The 20040-nt window shown below is 44.1% G+C and overlaps 1 protein-coding gene across 3 annotated transcripts in view; it reads right to left on the bottom strand.

The window, feature by feature from the left end:
• DUSP8 (dual specificity phosphatase 8) overlaps positions 1 to 20040 on the bottom strand; it is an 84554-nt gene that overhangs the window by 15677 nt on the left and 48837 nt on the right. Inside the window, exon 1 of one of the 3 annotated variants that reach the window (XM_082193579.1) lies at positions 13909 to 14335. The exons of the other annotated variants lie outside the window; for them this stretch is intronic. Coding sequence (XP_082049705.1) covers positions 13909 to 14026 — 118 coding nt within the window. The 5' untranslated portion in view covers positions 14027 to 14335. Of the gene's footprint in view, positions 1 to 13908; positions 14336 to 20040 lie in introns of those variants that run through there. 3 annotated transcript variants of the gene reach the window in all.

Below are 20040 nucleotides of genomic sequence, written 5' to 3'. Positions count from 1 at the left end.
TAGAAGTGACTGAGGGAAAAGCATTGCCCAGAGCAGTGTTTCTTCAAATTGGCTACCTTTTCGTACATTTTCTGTGTTGACCTCACTGCCAATGAAGCCTTGCTATGGCTGCCGGGATAACCCAGTGTGCTATAGACAAATTTAGGGCATTTTCTAGAGCACACCCTCAGTTCCTTCAGGGCAGTGGCTGGAGGTGTTGGGTCTCCCCGAGTGAAATCAGAATGTGACCTAGGATACTAAGTTGGGTTGCACCAACGGCACTGCCACCATACAAGTATATGTTAAAAAATAATAATTAAGAAGCAGGACATGCCCCCAAGGTACATTTCATTTAAAGATAGGACCTGGATCTATTAAGATTGAAGACTACCGACCTCAAACACATCCAAGACTTTGCTGAAGCTGCATATTCAGAGGGAAGAATTGTGACATTGGGTAAAAGCAGCCTTTCAGGAAAGCCCTGAGTGATCTTCTCATTGAGGATCCTCACCCTAGTGTTCCCTCTGGAACACTCTGAAAATCAGTGGCTTAGGAAATCACTCCTAGGATCCTTCGACTGCGCCGGTCTGTTACTGGTAGATCCCTGTCCACCCCCCACCCCCGGTCCATCATCTGTAATCTCCAGCTGAATCACAGCATACATAGCTGCAGGCCTTTGTACTTGAAACAGACCCACGTCAAAGTCATGCTGCATTTCAGTAGTCTGCCTCTCTCTTTGTGGCTCCCACGCATGCACACAGAGCTCTTTTCTATTTCATGCCCCAGTGGATGGCCGATAAAGCGGCCCCGTGTACAATACTAATTAGGAAAGCGAGCCCATATACTCGATGGGTGGCTGAGATAGATGGCAGGATCTCATTTCTGAACAGATCACGGTGATTTATTTTTTTCCAGACGTTGCAGAACATGGCATAGCAAGCAGCACCTGAATCAAACAGATCTTGTTCTAACTTAGAGCTTCAGGCTTGTTCTTGTTCTGATCAGCTTCCCAAAACTGAGCAGCAAGGACATATCGGCGATAATGGCTTCTTCTGAAACACTGATGTTTAGTAGTGAGATTCTGTGAAGTTTACTTTCCAAATTGCACATCTTATATTGGATTGACACAACTAAATTGGAAAAGGCTACAAAGGTTCAGTAGGAGGAAATATTTGCTTAAGCACCAATTTATAATACAGTTTGACAAAAAATTGTTCTACAAAGGACTTGTGTTTTCCACCCCTGTGCCAGGCACAATTGAAAAGCCACCTTTTACGTAAAATACTGTTCCTGGCTACTCTTATCAGAAGGTAAAGCCTGACCATATAGTCCACGCAAGCATCTTCCTTGAGACAGCCTTCTGATCTAATGCTTCACAGGGTATATTTTTTGCTTTCCCTGCAGAATCTGGCAACTGACTAAACAAAAAAAAAAAAAAAACCCCCAATCCCTAAACACTAATAATATTTGTGAACAACACTATTTCTGCTGCCAGATAAATACTAGAATATTTTTTTTTAAAAAAAATCACCAAGTCTTGTCCGTTCGGGATGTGAGGAGTTAAATGCACTTTGCAACACCACTTCCTCTGTGGCTCTTTGTGGCATGACATCACCCCTCAACTGGGATATTAAATCAGAATGAACGAAACAAGATTAGCACAGGTGCACATGAGCTCTGGTTACTCCTAGCTGCCTCCCTCACCCCCCCCCCCCGCACCACAATTGCATCAATTTCACCATGAAGCATAAATTACAGGGTTGGGAAGTGTGTATGTAAGCATATGTAATTCTCTATTTTTTCTTGGTCTGAGGGTGTTGGCGGATAATCCAGGAGTCAAGACCTGGGCATCTAGAAAGACTAGACAAAAGAAGTCATCCTCTACACAACTTGTTGTATTGCTGCAAATGGATGAAGCAGTGTTATGCCGAGTTGAGTCAACTGGTCCATCTAGAGGACAGAACTGTGTATTCTGAGTGGTAGAGGCCCTCTAAGGCTAAGGTTCAAACTAGCTCTGTAAGCTCTGTGCATTTAGATATAGATCTCTCCACTCAACCCCCTCAAGACAGAACTGCAGAAAGAGGGAGTGAATGGTCTGTTTCTAACAGCAAAATGGGTACAGAATCCTCCCCTTCCTTGTAGCTTATGTCCCTGTAGTCCTTACTCTTCAAGCACTTTTCTCAGCTGAGCACACTCCTGCTATTGGAGTTTAGCTGAGAAGGAGAGAACCATCACAGAAACTGTGGACAGGTAAGCTGCCATGTATTCGTTCCTAAAAAACAACCCCTTCCTTCTTCCATGTGATTGGGGGTAGAGCCACATTTAAGCATACAAGTCTGCTGCCATCAGATCTATTCTGCTCAAGATCTTTTAACTGAAGATGTCAGAAACTGAGCCTGGCACCCTTACGCATGCTATTGAGCTATAATTTCCTCCTTCCCTAATGTGTTTTTCTGAATACTCAGAAGAAAAGCTAAGAATAACCAGCACTCAGCGTGTCAGGCAGGGAGGGGGGGTGGTTGTTGTTTTTTGCTTGCTTTTTTGTCTCCCAATAGATTCTTCTTGCCCAGTTGTAATCTGTATTGCAGAGTGATGGGGTTGCCAGTTGTCACTATGCTGTAGGGTGTCATAGGAAGGAGGTCATGTAATGCAGGGTTGTGCCCTACCCCTTCCTAATTTAAGTAATACCCTCTTGCCATGTTGGAGCATTAGCTCTGTCTTAGGGCTCAGTCCACCGGGCACTGCTAAGCTCTTGCACAGCTCCCATTCATTTCAGCAAAAACATTCCCCTTGAGGTTTTAGAATCTTTGCAGATGGAGAAACATGCCATTCATTTACTTGCCTATTATGCCCATTTTCAACTGGGAGGAATTGGGGCACTGAGAAATCTGCTCAGACCCAGGCTGCTCTTATCTGTAACAGCCTTACTAGAAAATACAGGCGGAGGGAATTTAACTGTCAGCAGATTCACTGCTAGTTTTGTTCAGGAAAATGCAAGCAAGCATGCAGGGTCTATTAAGAATGCCAGCGGGGATTCATTGAGGGAAGGAGGGCCCAGCATCTGATATTACTCTTGGCACACGTCCTCCTATCCCAACAAGCTTTTGTTTCAGAGATACAGCCTCATTATGAGCATGATCTTGCAAAGGCTGTATAAGCTAATTTATTGGATAGAATAAAGAAACATTAAGTCTGCCTGGGTCCCACTGGAACAGGGGTGGGGGTTAAATATCCAATTAAATAGTTAATTTCCTTAATCTAAATGGGGATTTGAGCAATCCTTCAAAGGAATGAGGGGGGGGGACAGACCTCTCAGCCACAATAGTGGCCTTAAAACCTCTTTTAACCTTAAGAAGTCAACATAGCTTAATGCAAAAAATGCAAAGGCCACAAGCAGGGTTCCAGACATGACTGATGATTGGGTTGGCTTTGCTATTAACACATGCTAGTTGCCCTTCTAGCATTAGATCAAGCGGGGGGGGGGTAAGGGAATAACAAAAGTCCTGGCCTTGTACAGTTGTGGTTCTTTTATTTGACAAGCTATATGGCCTAGGAGTGGTATTATCTTGGCATGAGTGGAATTAAGAGAGGGAGTGCATCTGTATGCGGGACAGCGTGGGCGGAAAGAGTTATCAGATTACTTATAAGTGCTCTCTCCAATAGGAGATCTGGTTGAGGCTTCAAGAGAGGATACCTTGCCCTGTCAAAAATCCTGAGGCCGGCCAGAGCTGTAGATTTCCTGGAGGGTTTAGACAAGATTACCAAGCACAGAATGATATAACTATAGAGATGGAAGGGACCACAAGGGCTATCTAGTCCAAACTCTGGTAATGCAAGCAGTGGCTTGGAGCTTTCAGGGGGAGATCAAAGTTGTTGAGCTTTTTTTTTAGGGCAGCCACTTTTTTCAGGAACTGCAGAGCACCCAAAACTCCAGGAAGCACCATGCCGCCCACAAACTCCCCTGCCACACAGAATCCCAATCCCTGACATGCAGCAGCTTTCGTGCCGCCCTACAGACCACTGTGCCGGCCTAAGTCCCCCACAAACCCGGTGCAGCCCGCACACCCCACCCTGATTTGTTATACTACTAAATGCAGGAATTACAACTAAAGAATCCCTGGTATATCTATCTATCCAACCTCTTTTTAAAGAAGAAGAGTCCACCACCTTCTGAGCTGGTTCAATCCACTTTTGAACAGCTCTTCCTGTCAGAAAGCATGTCCTAATGTTTAGTTGGAATCTCCTATCTAGTCATTCAACTCTGTTGGTTTGAGTCCTCCCCTCTGGAGCAGCAGAAAGCAAGTTTGCTCCTTCTTCAGATATTTGAAGATGGCCCTCATATCACCTCTCAGCCTCCTCTTCTTCAGGCTAAACATACCCAACACCCTCAACCATTCCTCATAAGGCTTGGTTTCCAGACCCCTTATCATCTTGGTCACCCTCCTCTGCACACCTTCCAGCTTTTTAATATCCTGCTTAAACTGTGGTGACCAGAACTGAGACCTGCAAGTATAGGGCGGTATACAAATTTAATGCATAATTAAAAAATAACAATAACTGGGTATGTATCAATCTTGAATGTGTTTACATGTCCCCAAAACACATCAGTGGATGAAATGAGATGAAAAGCAATCCATGGCCACTGGAAAGCTCAAAAAGGATTTTCTTCACTGGCTCCTCTTTCATCTAGGAGTTATATAATCAAGAACACGGTTGCTCTCTGTGATAAATGGGGTTCACAGTTCTGCAGATACTGCACAAACAGCTTTCTGAATGGCCCAGGTGGGTGCCTGAAATGTCTCGTTTGCAAGCACTAGAGTGCTCGTCATCCCTTCATTTTACCTCTGATAGCAACTTGTGAGTGAACAAGCCTTCCGCCTGCAGTCTCTGTGAGAAGGAAAGTGTTGCTTCATCAAACGCAAATGCTGTCTACCTGCATAGTAAAGTGTCCTATAACCTGAGAGTAGATATGGAATCCAATATGGAGAGAACACTTGGCACCTGCCTCTCTCACTTTTTTAAAACATATGATATAAAGGTTACAAGTGCTTAGGATGTTACAGGGGCACCACCTGGGTGTCAGCAGAAAAGGGTTAGGACTACTCCACATGCAGTCCCCGTTTTAGCAGTCAAACTACTCATGAATCAACCTTTCTATTTAAGCATCTTGAAGCATTTGAAGACATTAAATAATCCCACCTCACACCATCCAAGAGAAATAAGAGCATGCTTTTAAATGACACAGTAGACAGCTTTCTTAATCCTTGTCTTGTTTAGGCCATTAAAGAGGCTTGATTCACCCAGTCATTCTTTGTGCAACCAACATCATTTCTCCCAGTCTGTACTCTACCCCATGCTCATTGCAAATGATTTGTTGGAAATTTGCTGGACCACGGGTACAGTTGGAAATTTTGCACTTTGTCTCTCAAGCTACATAAAGAAGGTTTGTTATGGCAATTTTCATAGGGTCAAGTTCAGTGTTAGACACACCCATTGTTCTAGGTGCATTTTGCAACAGGGAATTTCATTAGCGCGAGTGGTTTCTGAGCTCTGGCAGCAGTACTGCGCCTAAGTTTTCAGATAAAAACTGCAGTGTAGAAGGAAAGGAGGACCTTTTTCTGCCTCGCCGCTTCCAGCTACTCTCTGAAGACTGGAGAAGAGACCCTCTTAAGAATATTAGGGGGTGGGCAGGGGAAGAACACCTGCAGTCCTGAGCATATCACTGTTCATAGCATTAGAGTGATGTGGAAATGTTACTTTCATCTCGCATGTTACACAGAGCAGGTTTTTCCAAGGCCACACAGGAAATCTGTGGCACAGCAGCTAATGGCTGCACTCCCAAAGAACACACGGAAAAGGTTTTCTCTAGACACAACACCCAACTAACTCATTCGTGGTTTATCACTTTCTCAGCCTTGTGAGCCCAGCTGGTAGCAGCTGCCTGGGAAAACTCTGAAGAAAGTCCCCAGAGTTCAGGCAGATGCCGTCTTTTCCATCCATGAGACTGAAGTCAACAAAGCTAGACTTGCAAGCCCCAGGTTAGTGCCTGATCATTAAGAAAGCCTTCTCTTCTGCAATAACCATAGTATGAAAACCAGAAATGTGAAAGAAATATCATCACCATCATCAAAGTGTCAAAAAGTCTATTTGCTGGAAAAGAACTAGTTTCCACCATAATGTGGTGCCTGGTGGCTATTTATGTTTTAAGCACTTAGCATCTTTTTGATCATGCGGAAGCCAATCTATTATTCCTCTACACCAAAGATTGTCCGCTTTTGTAAATATTGGCACATACTGGCTTCCCTACAGTTCCATGGAAATTCCCTAGTTCCCCAAGATTGCTCTTGATTTAGTTATTACTTTGCAGTGCTGTCTTTGCAATTCTGTCTTCCTCTTCCTAACTACATTTTAATTACGTCTGTGATTTCTACTTCTAAATTCAACTACTCCCCTGCTTAGTTTTGTATTGATTTGGATTATTTTTCTTCTTCTCCCTAATCTATTCTTCTGCCCTTGATTTCTTTCCCCACCTATTCTTCTGTGTTCCCTTGCAGAAGTCAGTTCATTTACAACTCATTATTTTCCTTCACTTTTCTTCTAACCTGTCCACTGATCTCCTTTGGCAACAGGTCTTGATTTCTCTTGGTTTCCAGTGATCACGTTTGAATATTTGGTCACAAAATATTTATTTTTCTTTCTGCTTCTCCCCCCACACCCCAATTTTTGCTCATTGTCTAATCCTTGCCACCTTTTGTCAAATATTATTTCTCTTTATTCATCTCCTAACTCTGCCGTGCCAACTTGCCTCCTAATGATGTTGTCTCCTATTTTGGTGGAATCTATCTGCCATGCAACAGCTGCTAACTGCTCCTGCTTTGACAAATGTGTTACTTTAATTTTCTCTTGTTCCTTCAACTTATCTCACTCATGCTCCTCTTGTTATATTTTCTTTCCTTGCTCTTCCTTCCCTTTTTTGAGACTGAACATCTTTCTTAGTTTTCTAAATATTTGCTTCCTTAATCTTAAACATTTCTTTCCCCTGCCCTCTGTTCTTTACTCTTTTACAATTGGATTCCATGCTTAAATGTCCTCTCCCCCCCCCCATAGGTGGATTGATTTAAATTAAGGCTGTTAAAAACATGAATTACATCACCAATAAAAAGACAGTCTTAAATCAGTGATTTCAATAAGGATACTCACTTTGAATTAATGTATTTCCTGAACAAGCAAACATTATTATTTGGCTGCTATAACAATTAAAATATATTGGGCTCGTTTGCATAAAGCATATCTGGATCCCTGGTTTATGAAACCAGGAACAAGCATTGAGCCTACATGTTAGAAATAGCCCTTAAAAATACAGGAATAATGGCCAGCAATCACAGCATCCAAGATAACTCCACTGATTATTCACAATTCATCTTTTTTTTCCTAGCTGTTTTTACACAGGAACAAAGCAGCAGGTTAGTTTAACATCATTATGCGCTGATGTGCAACCAGCCCTTGCAATCTGCATTGTGGCATTGATCGATTGTCGTCACTCCTGCACCAATTTAAAACCAAGCCACAGGATCTGGACAAAAGGCTTGCTCAGCTATTGATGCAATCATTGTGCCAGCATCTGTATGGAACTCTTGAATGAGGCCTGCACTTCACAGTCCATTATCTAGAGAACAATATACCTCCAAACCCCTCATGTTTTTTGTCATGTCAGTGTGGTGGCAGTGGAGGGAGCAGATGCAGCCTTAGCTTTCTTTGTGGTGCACATGCATTTTGACACTATTCTTTAGGTGAAAAAGCCACTGCAACCAGCCAGCTGCCTATCAACGAGTGGAGAAAGATCTCCCCAGCAAACAGGTTCTGAGACAAGTTTGGCTTTGGCTTTAGCAACTAGCTCAGAAATAATGTATCTTGTGGCTTCTCTTGGACAGCAAAGACTAGGCAACTGTAAAAGGATGTCAAATGATTCAGGGCCTTGTATTTGTTTAACTGCAGCTAGTGGTCTATCATCTTCCATCTTATGTACTTTAAGGATATGTGATCCCCTCAGACAATAGAGCTTGAAGCCATCTTCTGCTAGGCAAGTCTGGTTGATAAAGCATTTAAAACTACCTGTGACTAGAGATTTGGGCACCTACTCTAGGGTAAGATTTAGACCAGGGGTAGGCAACCTAAGGCCCAGGGGCTGGATGCGGCCCAATCACGTTCTCAATCCGGCCCGTGGATGGTCTGGGAATCAGCATGTTTTTACATGAGTAGAATGTGTGCTTTTATTTAAAATGCACCTCGGGTTATTTGTGGGGCATAGGAATTTGTTCATTTTTTCCCTTTACAATATAGTCCAGCCCACCACATGGTCTGAGGGATGGTGGACTGGCCCATGGCTGAAAAAGGTTGCTGACCCCTGATTTAGACTCAACTTCCATCCCCCAGCACAGAGCTGTCAATGTGCAACGTTTTCTGCAGCTCCTGCAGAGAACGATATTCTTGAAAAGATACTTAAGGGATATATGGAACTGTGTATGTGTGTGCACGCATGCACACACACACATTAGTGCGCGCACGTGCACACACATTCACATTATCTCAATGGCACCCTATGACCTTGCAGTATAATTTCGATTTCTCGCCATTCTGCAGCAGTTATCCCACAATTTGCTATTGCCACAGTTCCTTGCATGAACATGAAAACAATGCACACTGTTAAGACTTTCAGCCGTAGTTGCACTTTAGTGCTGGTGTCAATTCCTGATGCGCTTGCCAGCATCAACAATGGACTAGCAGTCTGCTGGGTGGACTCATGAAAGTTCTTCCAAGAGTACTGCTGAAAACCCTCCTTTACCCTTAGCCAAAAATAAACATTATTACTTAAGAGGAAAAAAAGAAGTCTACACTGCCTAGCTAGGACCCTGAGATCACCCCCCCCCCATTTAAGCCACAGGTGAACAGAATGACAAAATGCATCTACTTAAAATCACTTGAACTCAGTTCCTTATAAAGTCCTTATACCACCCTACCATCGTCAGAGTAAGATTTGTGAAAAGGTGCACTTCCCCCAGCCTGCAGGTTTTCAGTGCATGAGTGTGGGTGAGATGGGGATTCTAATTAACTTTAGTGATACTACATAGGAAATCAGGGTGGTAATTCTTGAATATTGACTGATACGAAGTACAAAGGTATGTATCATGCTATGTATGTGGTGTTAGAACAGGCATAGGAAAACTCGGCCCTCCAGATGTTTTGGGACTACAACTCCCATCTTCCCTAGCTAACAGGACCAGTGGTCAGGGATGGTGGGAGTTGTAGTCCCCAAAACATCTGGAGGGCCGAGTTTGCCTATGCCTGTTTTAGAATATCCGTCCCTTAATTGCTCATCTACAATGAAGAAAATGAAGTCTATCGGTTTTTAAATGAATTTTCTAACTATTCCAACACGTTAAGCCCTTGAATATAACTTGTAGAAAAAAATTTAAAATACTGAAGAGCACTAAAGGCAGCTCAGACTGGCGAATCATAGCATTGTAGGGTTGGAAGGGATCCTGACATTCACCGAGTCCAACTCCCTACAATGCAGGAATCTCAACTAAAGCATCCATGACAAATGACCATCCAACCACTGCTTGAAACTATTAAATGGAGAGTCCGCCACCACCTGAGGAAGTCCATTCCACTGTCAAACAGCTCTTACTATTGGAAAGTTCTTCCTGGGGTTTAGTTGGAATCTCCTTTCTTTTAACTTGAAGCCATTGGTTCGGGTTCTACACTCCAGAGCAGGAGAAAACAAGCTTGTTCCATATATTATGTGACAGCCCTTTAGATAGTTGAAGATGGCCATTATATCTCCTCTTAGTCTCCTCTTTTCCAGGCTAAACATACCCAATTCCTGCAACCATTCCTCATAAGGCTTGGTTTCCACACCCTTTATCATCTTGGTTACCCTCCTCTACACATGTTCCTCAATATCCTTCTTAAATTGTGGTGCCCAGAACAGTACTGCAGGTGTGGTCTGCCAAAGGCAGAATAGAGTGGTACTATAACTTCCCTTGATTGGAACACTATACAGTGGTACCTCTACTTGCGTTCACCTCCGGTTATGTATCCTTCAGTATACGTATGCGGCAAACGCAGAAGTATTTTGCCGGGTTTTGCCCCGCACGCATGCACAGAAGTGCTAAACCGCGTCATGCGCATGCACAGAAGCATCACCTCCAATTGCAAATTCCTCGGGATGTGACCGGAGCTCCGGAACGGATCCCATTCGCAACTGGAGGTCCCACTGTACTTCTGTTGACACAGCATAGAACAGCACTAGCCTTTTTGTTGCTGCATCACACTGTTGACTCATGTTCAAATTGTGATCTACTAAGACCCCTAGATTCTTTTTACGTGTACTACTGGCAATCCAGGTGCCCAGCATCTTATATTTGTGCAGCTGGTTCTTCCTGCCTAAGTATAGAACCTGATATTTCTCCCTATTGTAATTCATTTAGTTAGTTTTGGCCCAGTTTCCCAATCTATTAAGGTCATTTTGAATCCCGATTCTGTATTCCAAGGCATTGGCTACCCCTCCCAGCTTGGTGTTGTCTGCAAATTTCATGAGCATCCCCTCAGTTCATTCGTCCAAGTTATTTATAAAGATGCTGAACAACAATGGGCCTAGGACAGAACCCTGCAGCACCCACTTGTCCCTTTTTTCCAAGATGATGAGGAACCATTAGTGAGCACTCTTGGGGTTCAGTTAGCTACAAATCCACCTAACAGTGACCTTGTCCAGCACATATATTACCAGCTTCTCCCCAATAATATCATGGGGGACTTTGTCTAAAGGCTTACTGAATTCAATATATACAGTTCAATGTCTGGTACTTTTGCTTAAGGATGGCTTCCATTACAAGCCTCGCCAATGATGAAATCACAGCACTTGAAAATCTTACTCAGTCCTGCCATAGAAAATTCCTTGGCTTTCACAACCATTACTTCCTTTTTGCAGCTAGATGGTCTGCTCTGCTGTCTGCTCTGCTGTCTTGCCTTTACGTGCAAGACAACAGCCCTGATTTTGGTTCTTTTGTTCCCACACAAAGCAGAGTTCTCCAGCATGAGCTATATGTTTTGGTCACATACGAAACCCTGCTTAGTTGTCACACTGGAGCATTGCTACTCTCTCAACATAGCTAAATAAGTAGGAGGAGAGCGGTGACACCGCTTCCAGGGCTACTTCACACCTTCACTTCAATGCACAGGTATGCGTTTTTTGAGTATGGAGAAACAGCAGAACAAGCAAGTGACAGAGGTAGATCACACTATATTTCTATGGGAATTTGGCCTCTGTTCTTAGGGTAAGTAAGGGAGAGCTGTCATAACTGAAGAGTGTGGGTGGGATATATCAAGACCTGGAACAGCAAAATAGTCTCTGAAATTCACGAGGAAAGGACACTTGGCTGCATTCCCCACCCCCACCCCCACCCCTTCTAGGATTAGCAAAAGTCAGTTCTGACTTCCTTCCTCAAGTAACAAATGGTGTTCTACTCCTTATATTGGCTCAATTATCTCACCCATTGCTGGACATTGGCCAATTCCACATAAAGCCCCTTTTCGTATGTATCAAAGCGGATGGAATGTTCAGCACATTTTTTCAATGCAGCCTCACTGGCCCCTTTTGCAAGGGCAACATTTGCTGTTTCGCCAGAGCCAAACACCGGCTTCTAAAATGGCAGTTAAAGCAGCTTTCTGGAAAGGGGAAAAAAAGAATTGACACTCTCTCTTAGGTCTCTGGAGACTTCCTCCCCTGATCCCTCATTTTAAATGGCTTTAGGATCTTACCTCATCAAGTTCCTATTTAAATTCTATTACTGCAGTGAAAGGGCTCGGTTGGTCTTTGCAGCTGTTCCCCTCACAGCCCCCTGCTATATTGACTCTCACCATCTTCCTGTGCTGCATCAAGTAATCTCTGTTTTCATGACATTGTCATCATGGCTGGTGGCACTTTTGCTGGTGGCATCATCTTCATCATCATCAGGTATCTTTAACTCTGGGGTGATCGATTTCTGTTCCCCCCAATTCAGACAATTTTGACACCGCCATTGTGTGAGGAAGCTCAATAATTTGTCAGATGAAAGACTATCACATCTAAATTCTTCCTAGCTGAAGGAACAGGAACCTTAGTTCACCACCATACAAAGACCCAAACCTCTATGCACGCTTCTACCCACTCTATGCTCCCCCAGCCACAAAAAACCAAAAACATTTTAGGCATGTTATTTGCAGCATATAGCCAGTTCTGATTGTCTATACTAGTACCAGAGGCTAGAAGTAAGTATGGTTCTTGCTTTTACTGAGCTAACTAACATCTGTTGGGCAGGCAGTTTTGGGTTGCGTGTACAACAGAAAGAAGAATCCATAAGGGAGAATGGGGGGAAATTCCACATCCCCTGTCCTCAAGTCAGTCATGCTTCATTTTTTGAATCTTTGCCAACTGTTATATTTCTCCAAGGTGCAAGACCTTACGTAAATAGGAAAGCAACCATTAACACCAATATTTTTCTATTAAAAAAAGCATTGGGCAATAACACCCTTGAAAGAATCAGCCCTCCTGAGTTGCCGGTCTAGATTTTCCTCTGGTAAATGTGCCTCACCAGGACCAGCTCTACTGGTTCTAAGTAAAGAAAAATGTGTCATTTCCATAAATGACTTATTACTAATGACACAATCACTGGGCTATGCATCTCATGACACAAAAGGGCTTCCAAGTGCTGCAGGAAAATTCTGATTTTGTAAAGAGTGCAAGGGCTGTGGGAAAGTTTCATGGTTCCATCGTTTGGTAAAAGTAGGTCATTCTACTTTTTTAAAGCTGCTTTTCATTTCTCTTCTCACCTCTCAGGCTAGCCCTGCAAGTAATAAACCACTATGGATGCCTTTTCAATAAAGGAGTCATTCTCAGTACAGAAATGCAGTCAGGCATATTGAGCAGCAAAGCAAATGCACAAGATCTAGAGCTAGGGACAGCATAGTGCCCCCACCTTCCTCAATGCCTCTTCTTTTATTTTGCTTTTCTGGAAGGTAATTCCCCCTTTCCTTCCTTTCCTTCCATCTGCACATCCACTTGATAGAAAGTGACCTCTAAAGAAGGTAGCAGTGAATGCAAGATGCTTTCTCATGCATGGAGATGTCCCCAGGAAATTTCCATAGCTCCCTACCCTTCTGCCCTGGAGCATGTGGTGAGTTACATAAGAAAGGAAGAATCTGCCTCACTCCTCTGAGTTTCCCATTATATTCCAGTTTTAACGATCCCAGTTCATTGTGAAATTAAGTCCCCCCCCCATCCATTTTTTAAAAAGCCAGACCCTGTTAAAGGGGAAGCAACTCTTTTTTCTAGATGAGTGCTGCAGCACTGCACATGCAGGAACACAGAGGGACTCAAGGCAAGCATCACCCAATGCCCATCTTCTTGCAGCAGAGAGAGAGAGAGAGAGAGAGAGAGAGAGAGAGAGAGAGAAGACCTACACTGAAAGAGCAGCACATTTTCTGATTATTCTGGGCAAGGGGGAGTGTTACATTCCAACAGCCCAATTCTGAACATGTTGACTCAGAAGTAAGTCTCACGAATGAGATTTTCATTCGCATGCTCTGGATTGCTGCCTGTTGTGTCCTGCATCTGCGAAGGCTGGAGAAATGATGGGCATTCTCCCCCTCCTGCCGCCAGAATTTTAAACTTGTCCCAGTCCTGTGATGGCATGATGCCAGCTGCCAACCCCCTCCCCACTCGGCACACTCAGGAGGCAGGAGACATGGTTCAGGCAACAGATTCTATTCCTCTATTCCTCTATCCCTCTCCCCCCCCCCCGCACCCCCAAGCACACTCCAGTCCCATCCCCATTCACTTCTCATGCACACACCCCCATCTAAAAGGGATGGGAAATCCAGGGAACTAACCTCGCATCTCCCTGCTCTCCTTCATCCGTCTCACCCTGATTTTCAGCTTCATCTGCTCTTTGTGCATGTCTGGCCAGAACTGGTCCTCAGAGGGAGCAATCATAACATCCAAAGGCATCCAGGCAGCTGCGCTGCGTCTCTCTCCAAGAGCTACCTCCTGCCCTCGCAAAACAACAATTGCCAGAGGTGGGTGGGTGGAAGCCTCCTATTTTCCAAAAAAAGTAGGGGAGCCCGAAACACCCCTAGATCCAGCTTCTTGGAGAAATAAAAAAGGGGAGGGAGGGAGCAGGATAGGAATATTCCTGCTCCTTCTCAGCAGAACGATACTCCCCCTCTCTCCACTCCTTGTGTATGTGCAGCGCCAGCTCCAATGAGGCTGAATGAGATCAGCACATGAGCAACAGCCGTGCTGATCCACTAAGGAGCAGTCATAGCTAACGGGTCAGGCATGCAACCGCATTCCTTACTCAGCACACAGACATGCAGTTTAACTCAAGGGCTACGCTACTGGCATATGGTTCTCTCAGCTGCTTAAAGGGACAACATCCCTTTCCCTGCTTCCTCCAACCACCCTAGTGAACGGCAGGCGGCAGGGGTAAAAGAAACAGCTCTGGTGCCTTTTGTTTTTGCAAGTCAATATATCTGCACAGCAAACTGAAGCTTTAGAAGGCTGTGCAGCCCTGCTCATCCATTTGATACAAGCCTGGTCCCAAAGCACCAACAGAAAGCAGGAAGTGTGGTATAGTGGGCAGAGTACTAGCCTGAACAGCTAACGTCTGAGCCAGCAGTTTCCTGCATAATCCACTGCATCTCCCTTGTGATCAGGGGTGGCAGTGCAGTACATTACATCCTCTTCCTGCAACTCTTTGAACTTCACCTCTCCACCACCTCCACACCCAGGAGAAAACTATGCATCTCATTGAAGACTGTTCTGGACATGAGTCCCAAGCTGTCCTTATTTCTGGCCATTGCCCAGCTCCTGCTCCATCATGAAAGCATTGTTTTCAACAGCAAATCTGCACCACGACATTTTCCCATTTGTTAAGCTGGAACCAGGGCTCAACTAGACTTTGCCTCCCAACACCTTTTCATCCCAACACCAACCACACAACGCATATAACAGAATACACACAAGTACAGTGGTACCTCAGGTTACAGACGTTTCAGGTTACAGACTCCGCTAACCCAGAAATAGTACCTCGGGTTAAAAACTTTGCTTCAGGATGAGAACAGAAATTGCACGGCAGCAGCAGGAAGCCCCATTAGCTAAAGTGGTACCTCAAGTTAAGAACAGTTTCAGGCTAAGAATGGACCTCCGGAATGAATTAAGCCAGGGAACAATTTAAATGAAATTAATTGTGCCAGCAAAGTTATCCATTTTTATGAGGGCGAGGAAGGTTTTGTAAGGCCAGCGGTTAATTCAGAAAAAAATCCTCTTGCTATCAAACCCCAATGTGTCACCTTCTCACATTTTGCCTCTTAAAATATGGCACTGCTGCCATCCCCAGTTGCCCTGGTGGTGTGAGCACCCCACTGCATGTTCTACTCTCCAACGTGTAAGCTCTTTGCCACTTGCCACTGCTGGCCCTCCAGCCCCCATTTGCATGCACAACATCCCAGTTTCAATCCTTGCCATCTGCATGTAGCACTGGGAATGTCATTTGAAACCCCAGAGAGCACTGCCAGTCAGTGTAGACAGTACTGAGCTAGATGGACCAATGGGCCTGACTCAGTGTGCGGCACCTTCCTAGTTTCCTAACCCGTTGGCCTGAACATATCCGTCACCCAAATCTCCTGCTCCACAGACTGCCACCCTTTCTGCACCCAGCTTCCATAGCCTTTGCACTCTGCTCTGCTCTCCTTTACATTTCATGCTTTTTGACACCAGTGCAACAATCATAAAGGGAGACGTGGAAGAAGCTGATATTGAGGCCTGGCTCCTAGTTCCTGAACTTGTGTGGACTGTGGTAAGGGTACTCCACCCTGCTGACAGAGAAGAGCTTGATAAGGCAGTGGGGCCTAATGTTTGTTCTGCTGTGACAAGGACACTGGACAAGCATATACTCAGTATTCTTTAATTGCCTTTATGGCCTGATGCTTTCTAAGTCTGTTCATGGACTGAATGGTTCCTAGTTCTATGGAAAACCATCCAAGATTAGATGGGCTGGATGGGATGCTTTGTCTCTTTAAAGCCAATGATTTACAAGGGCAAGGACTCCAAGGCTGAACTGTTTCATGGGTGTTCGGTGTTTTTCCTTAACAGTGACATCACTCCAGATGAAGTCACCAGCATTAAATAAACCCTCCCTCCCACCCGCCGCTCCATGATTGGAACCAGTGTTCTAATGAGACTTGTTATTGTAACAAATATGGGGTTGATTATTATCATATGTGGGTTGGAGTTTAGAGAAGTACAATGAAACTACACTGGAGAAGAGGGGCAGTGTTTAAACAGAGGCAGTACGCTGAATGCTGCTCCTGTTAGCCCTCAGAACATATCGCTTGAGCACCGGTCAATGTATCATGCCAGTGTACTGCAGCAAAACTGGGGTAGAAGAACATAACTTTAGAGGACAAACGCATTTGCTTTCCTAGCATTTAGAACTGTTTCCTGAAACTGCGTAACATTTTCACTGGGTAAAGTAGGTTTAGCCAAGCAAACCTGTTATTTACTCTATTTCTGAACACTGCTTCCTGAAACTATTTTTAGGAGGGGGAGTAAGTACCCTATGCAGCCATGTCCCCTCTGCATTACGATTGGAGTTTCTTAATGAAAAATCAGGTCATATTTTATAACATACTATAGTCTATCATTTTCAGGTCAATATGTATGCATTCTCTGCCCAGTTGAACTGCTCAAAATTGACCTTCCTCCCATTTTTAATTGGACCTTCCTCCAATTAAAAAAAAACCTCCACCTCCCAACAATCAAGCAAAAGGTTGATAATGTGTTTAAAGACCTGGTTTAGAACTGAGGTACCATAAATATACCATTTATCAATGGAGAGGTCACTACACTGAGATGTACGAGCTCAGTTTCTTATCTTTTAATGTTATTTAATTCACTCCTTGGCTTGTCGCAGCTGAGCAAGCCCCTTCGACAGTAGACGCTGCTTCTTGTCAGGACTTCCTATGCTCTCTCTTTAACACTTGGGTGAATCCTGCGGGTACTTTAAGAAAAATAAGCATCTTTTGTTGCACATTTGCAGTGCAAGTCCTCCTAGCATGCAGACAACCAGGGCCCATGCAAATATTATAGCAGCTGCTCCCTGCAACGTCGACACTGACTGGCACAACACAATTTGTGAAAGCAATCAAGAAGTGTCTGCAATACTGAAAGCACTTTGTACTTCAGCATTCGGTTTATCAAAAGCTCCAGCTGGTGAGAAGGAACATCTACAACAGGGGTGAGGAACTTCTGGCACTCCAGATGTTGTTGGACTACAACTTCCACCACCTCAGACTATTGGCCATGCTGGTTCAGAGTGATGGGAGTTGCAGTTCACAGGATTCCTGTGATCTACAACAATGGAAACTTCCCACCTTTCCATTGCATGACTTCTTTAGGTAGCTCTGTCAGAAAAATAATAATAAAAACAGTTTTCTTAAAAGGAAATAAATATTAACTGGGAACAGGCTCTTATGTTATACACACACACCTCTTTTCTATTTGCAAGCATTGAATTATGACGTGACACAGTACTTTTGCCATTTTTGTATGTAGAAATTTGCTGAATGCCTCTCCTGTCCCCGCCCACCCCCAGCAGCCCCACACAATGAGTTTCTTGCTCTTGGTCCAATTGTTACAAAAGCTGTCTTGGCAGTGTGGGGGGAGGGAAGACAGTGGGTGGGAGTGCATTCCAAAGAATAATTATAGAATCAGGAAAACAAGTCTTCTGATGATGACATTGCTAAACAGAATGTTATAGAACACAGGCTTGGAATACAATTCACTCAGCCATGTGACCTGGCTCAGTCTCTCTCTCTGAATGAAGCACTCAGAAACATCTAAGATTCTGGCTGGTGATTACACTTCCACTGGGGCCACTTTGTACAGGAGTGAAGGACAGGCTAGCCCATGGGTAGGCAACCTAAGGCCCGGGGGCCGGATCCGGCCCAATCGCCTTCTAAATCCGGCCTGCAGACAGTCCGGGAATCAGCGTGTTTTTACATGAGTAGAATGTGTCCTTTTATTTAAAATGCATCTCTGGGTTATTTGTGGGGCCTGCCTGGTGTTTTTACATGAGTAGAATGTGTGCTTTTATTTAAAATGCATCTCTGGGCTATTTGTGGGGCATAGAAGTTCATTCATATTTTTTTCCAAAATATAGTCTGCCCCCCCCCCACAAGGTCTGAGGGACAGTGGACTGGCCCCCTGCTGAAAAGGTTTGCTGGCCCCTGACAGCAAACATAGCCACCATTCTCCTATCTTCTGTATGATGTTTCTAGAAGAAAAGAGAAAAGAAAAAACCAGGGAAGACATCCCTCTTCCTGCTGCATCTCACCTTAATCCATTCCCTTTCCTTGAAGGGACTGATCAGGGTGTGCTCACACAGGCACCCCTCTCTGAGTTCTTTCAGGAAGCATAAGAGGAAAGAGGGTGGGGGGAAGAGAGCAGAACTGGCAGATTGGGAGCTAACACAGTCTTTGTCAGAGCTTCAAGATTCTGCATGCAGGACCTGTAGTTTACAAGCTGTGTTTCAGGGGGCTAGACAGGACAGGCAAAGACAGGGGCTTTTCATGTGCTGTTTTGATACCTGACTGGTTAAGGCTTCCACTATGAAGCCACTGGCTTTTACTGACATGTATGCATTTATAACCTCAAAGCATAACAAAATATTATGGAATTTCTAATCCAAATGAATAAAGGAATTATGAATGTAAACCTATAAGAAGTTCAAATCAATTTCCACGTAAAACTGGAGGTCACAATGACAACTCCCAACCACCGACTGACTGGAGAGAGCGTCCAAAAGAAAAGAAAAGAAAAGAAAAGAGAAAAGTATTTACAGCTCTCCAAAAAAGGAGGACAGCCAAGTGGGACTGGTGGTTTTTTTCCCCTCCTTCTTCCTTTTTTGGCATAAGGGTTTTCTACTGTTGTGGGTCCAGCCTTGAAAAGGCCACGCTACCAAGCCTTGAGCTTGCAGCATATTCCTGAGCTTACTTTAAAGGGGGGGGGGCAGCAGGGGAAAAACACTAAAATCATAATTCTCTGTACAGAGCTGAAAATTAGTTCTTCTTCCAAATTGCTGGGCAGACAGCGGCATTAGTACTACACATTTCACCTTTAGTTTTATTTAAAAGTAATTATATGCCACCATTTATATACTGCAATATCAGGGTGCTGTGCGGCAATGAAACATTTCACTTACACATGCTTGTTCAAGACAAAGATAATCTATTGTTTGACTGTGAACAGATATGGGTATGCTCTGGAAGACTTTCTGTCTCTGCTTCAATGGACCAAAGACCATACCTCCATGCCACTGTGACTAATGCCACTAGGTCCACATTAATCCCCATCACAGATGCCACATAACTGGCTGAATGGCGCCCACCCACGAGCAGAAATATACACCACAACTGAACAGCATAGGAGCACGATATGCTGTGTACATAAGGGGAATGTCATTGCTATGTCATTGCTCTAAAAACAACAACCATTTTCTGAACTTGGTCGGGGGAACCAAGCTGAACAGGACTTGAGATCATGTCGATGCCCCATAAAAAGTGGGTAAACCAAGTATGGCAACACCACAGTACATGCCCAATGTGGAAGCAATCACCTGAACTTTCAGTATTAAACTAAAAGCCATCACCACCAACTATGATTCTTTGTGGATACTCAGTGATATTGAACAAGATCACTTGGAAGAATCTCTATTGGAATTTCACTGGAAAATAGAATTGTGCAAGTATCAGTACTGCTTGCATTGGGACAGTATTCCATTGGTGTGTGTGTGTGTAACAGTCGCTAGGCAACTACAAATGATCAGTGTGTTGCTAACCCACTTTCCAGAAGTAAAGGCTGCATCTGTTACAGGTTATTTGACTCCATCTAATAAACCAGTTTGTACTAGGGGACCATTGAGGTTCCTGTTGAGATGAAGAGGCTAGTGAGCGCCTTTGGTT

Source organism: Podarcis vaucheri (assembly GCF_965113315.1).
Source record: "Podarcis vaucheri genome assembly, chromosome: 1".
Classification (NCBI taxonomy): domain Eukaryota; kingdom Metazoa; phylum Chordata; class Lepidosauria; order Squamata; family Lacertidae; genus Podarcis; species Podarcis vaucheri.
The sequence above is the reverse complement of the archived record's forward strand: the minus strand, read 5'-3'. Positions and strand labels throughout refer to the sequence as shown.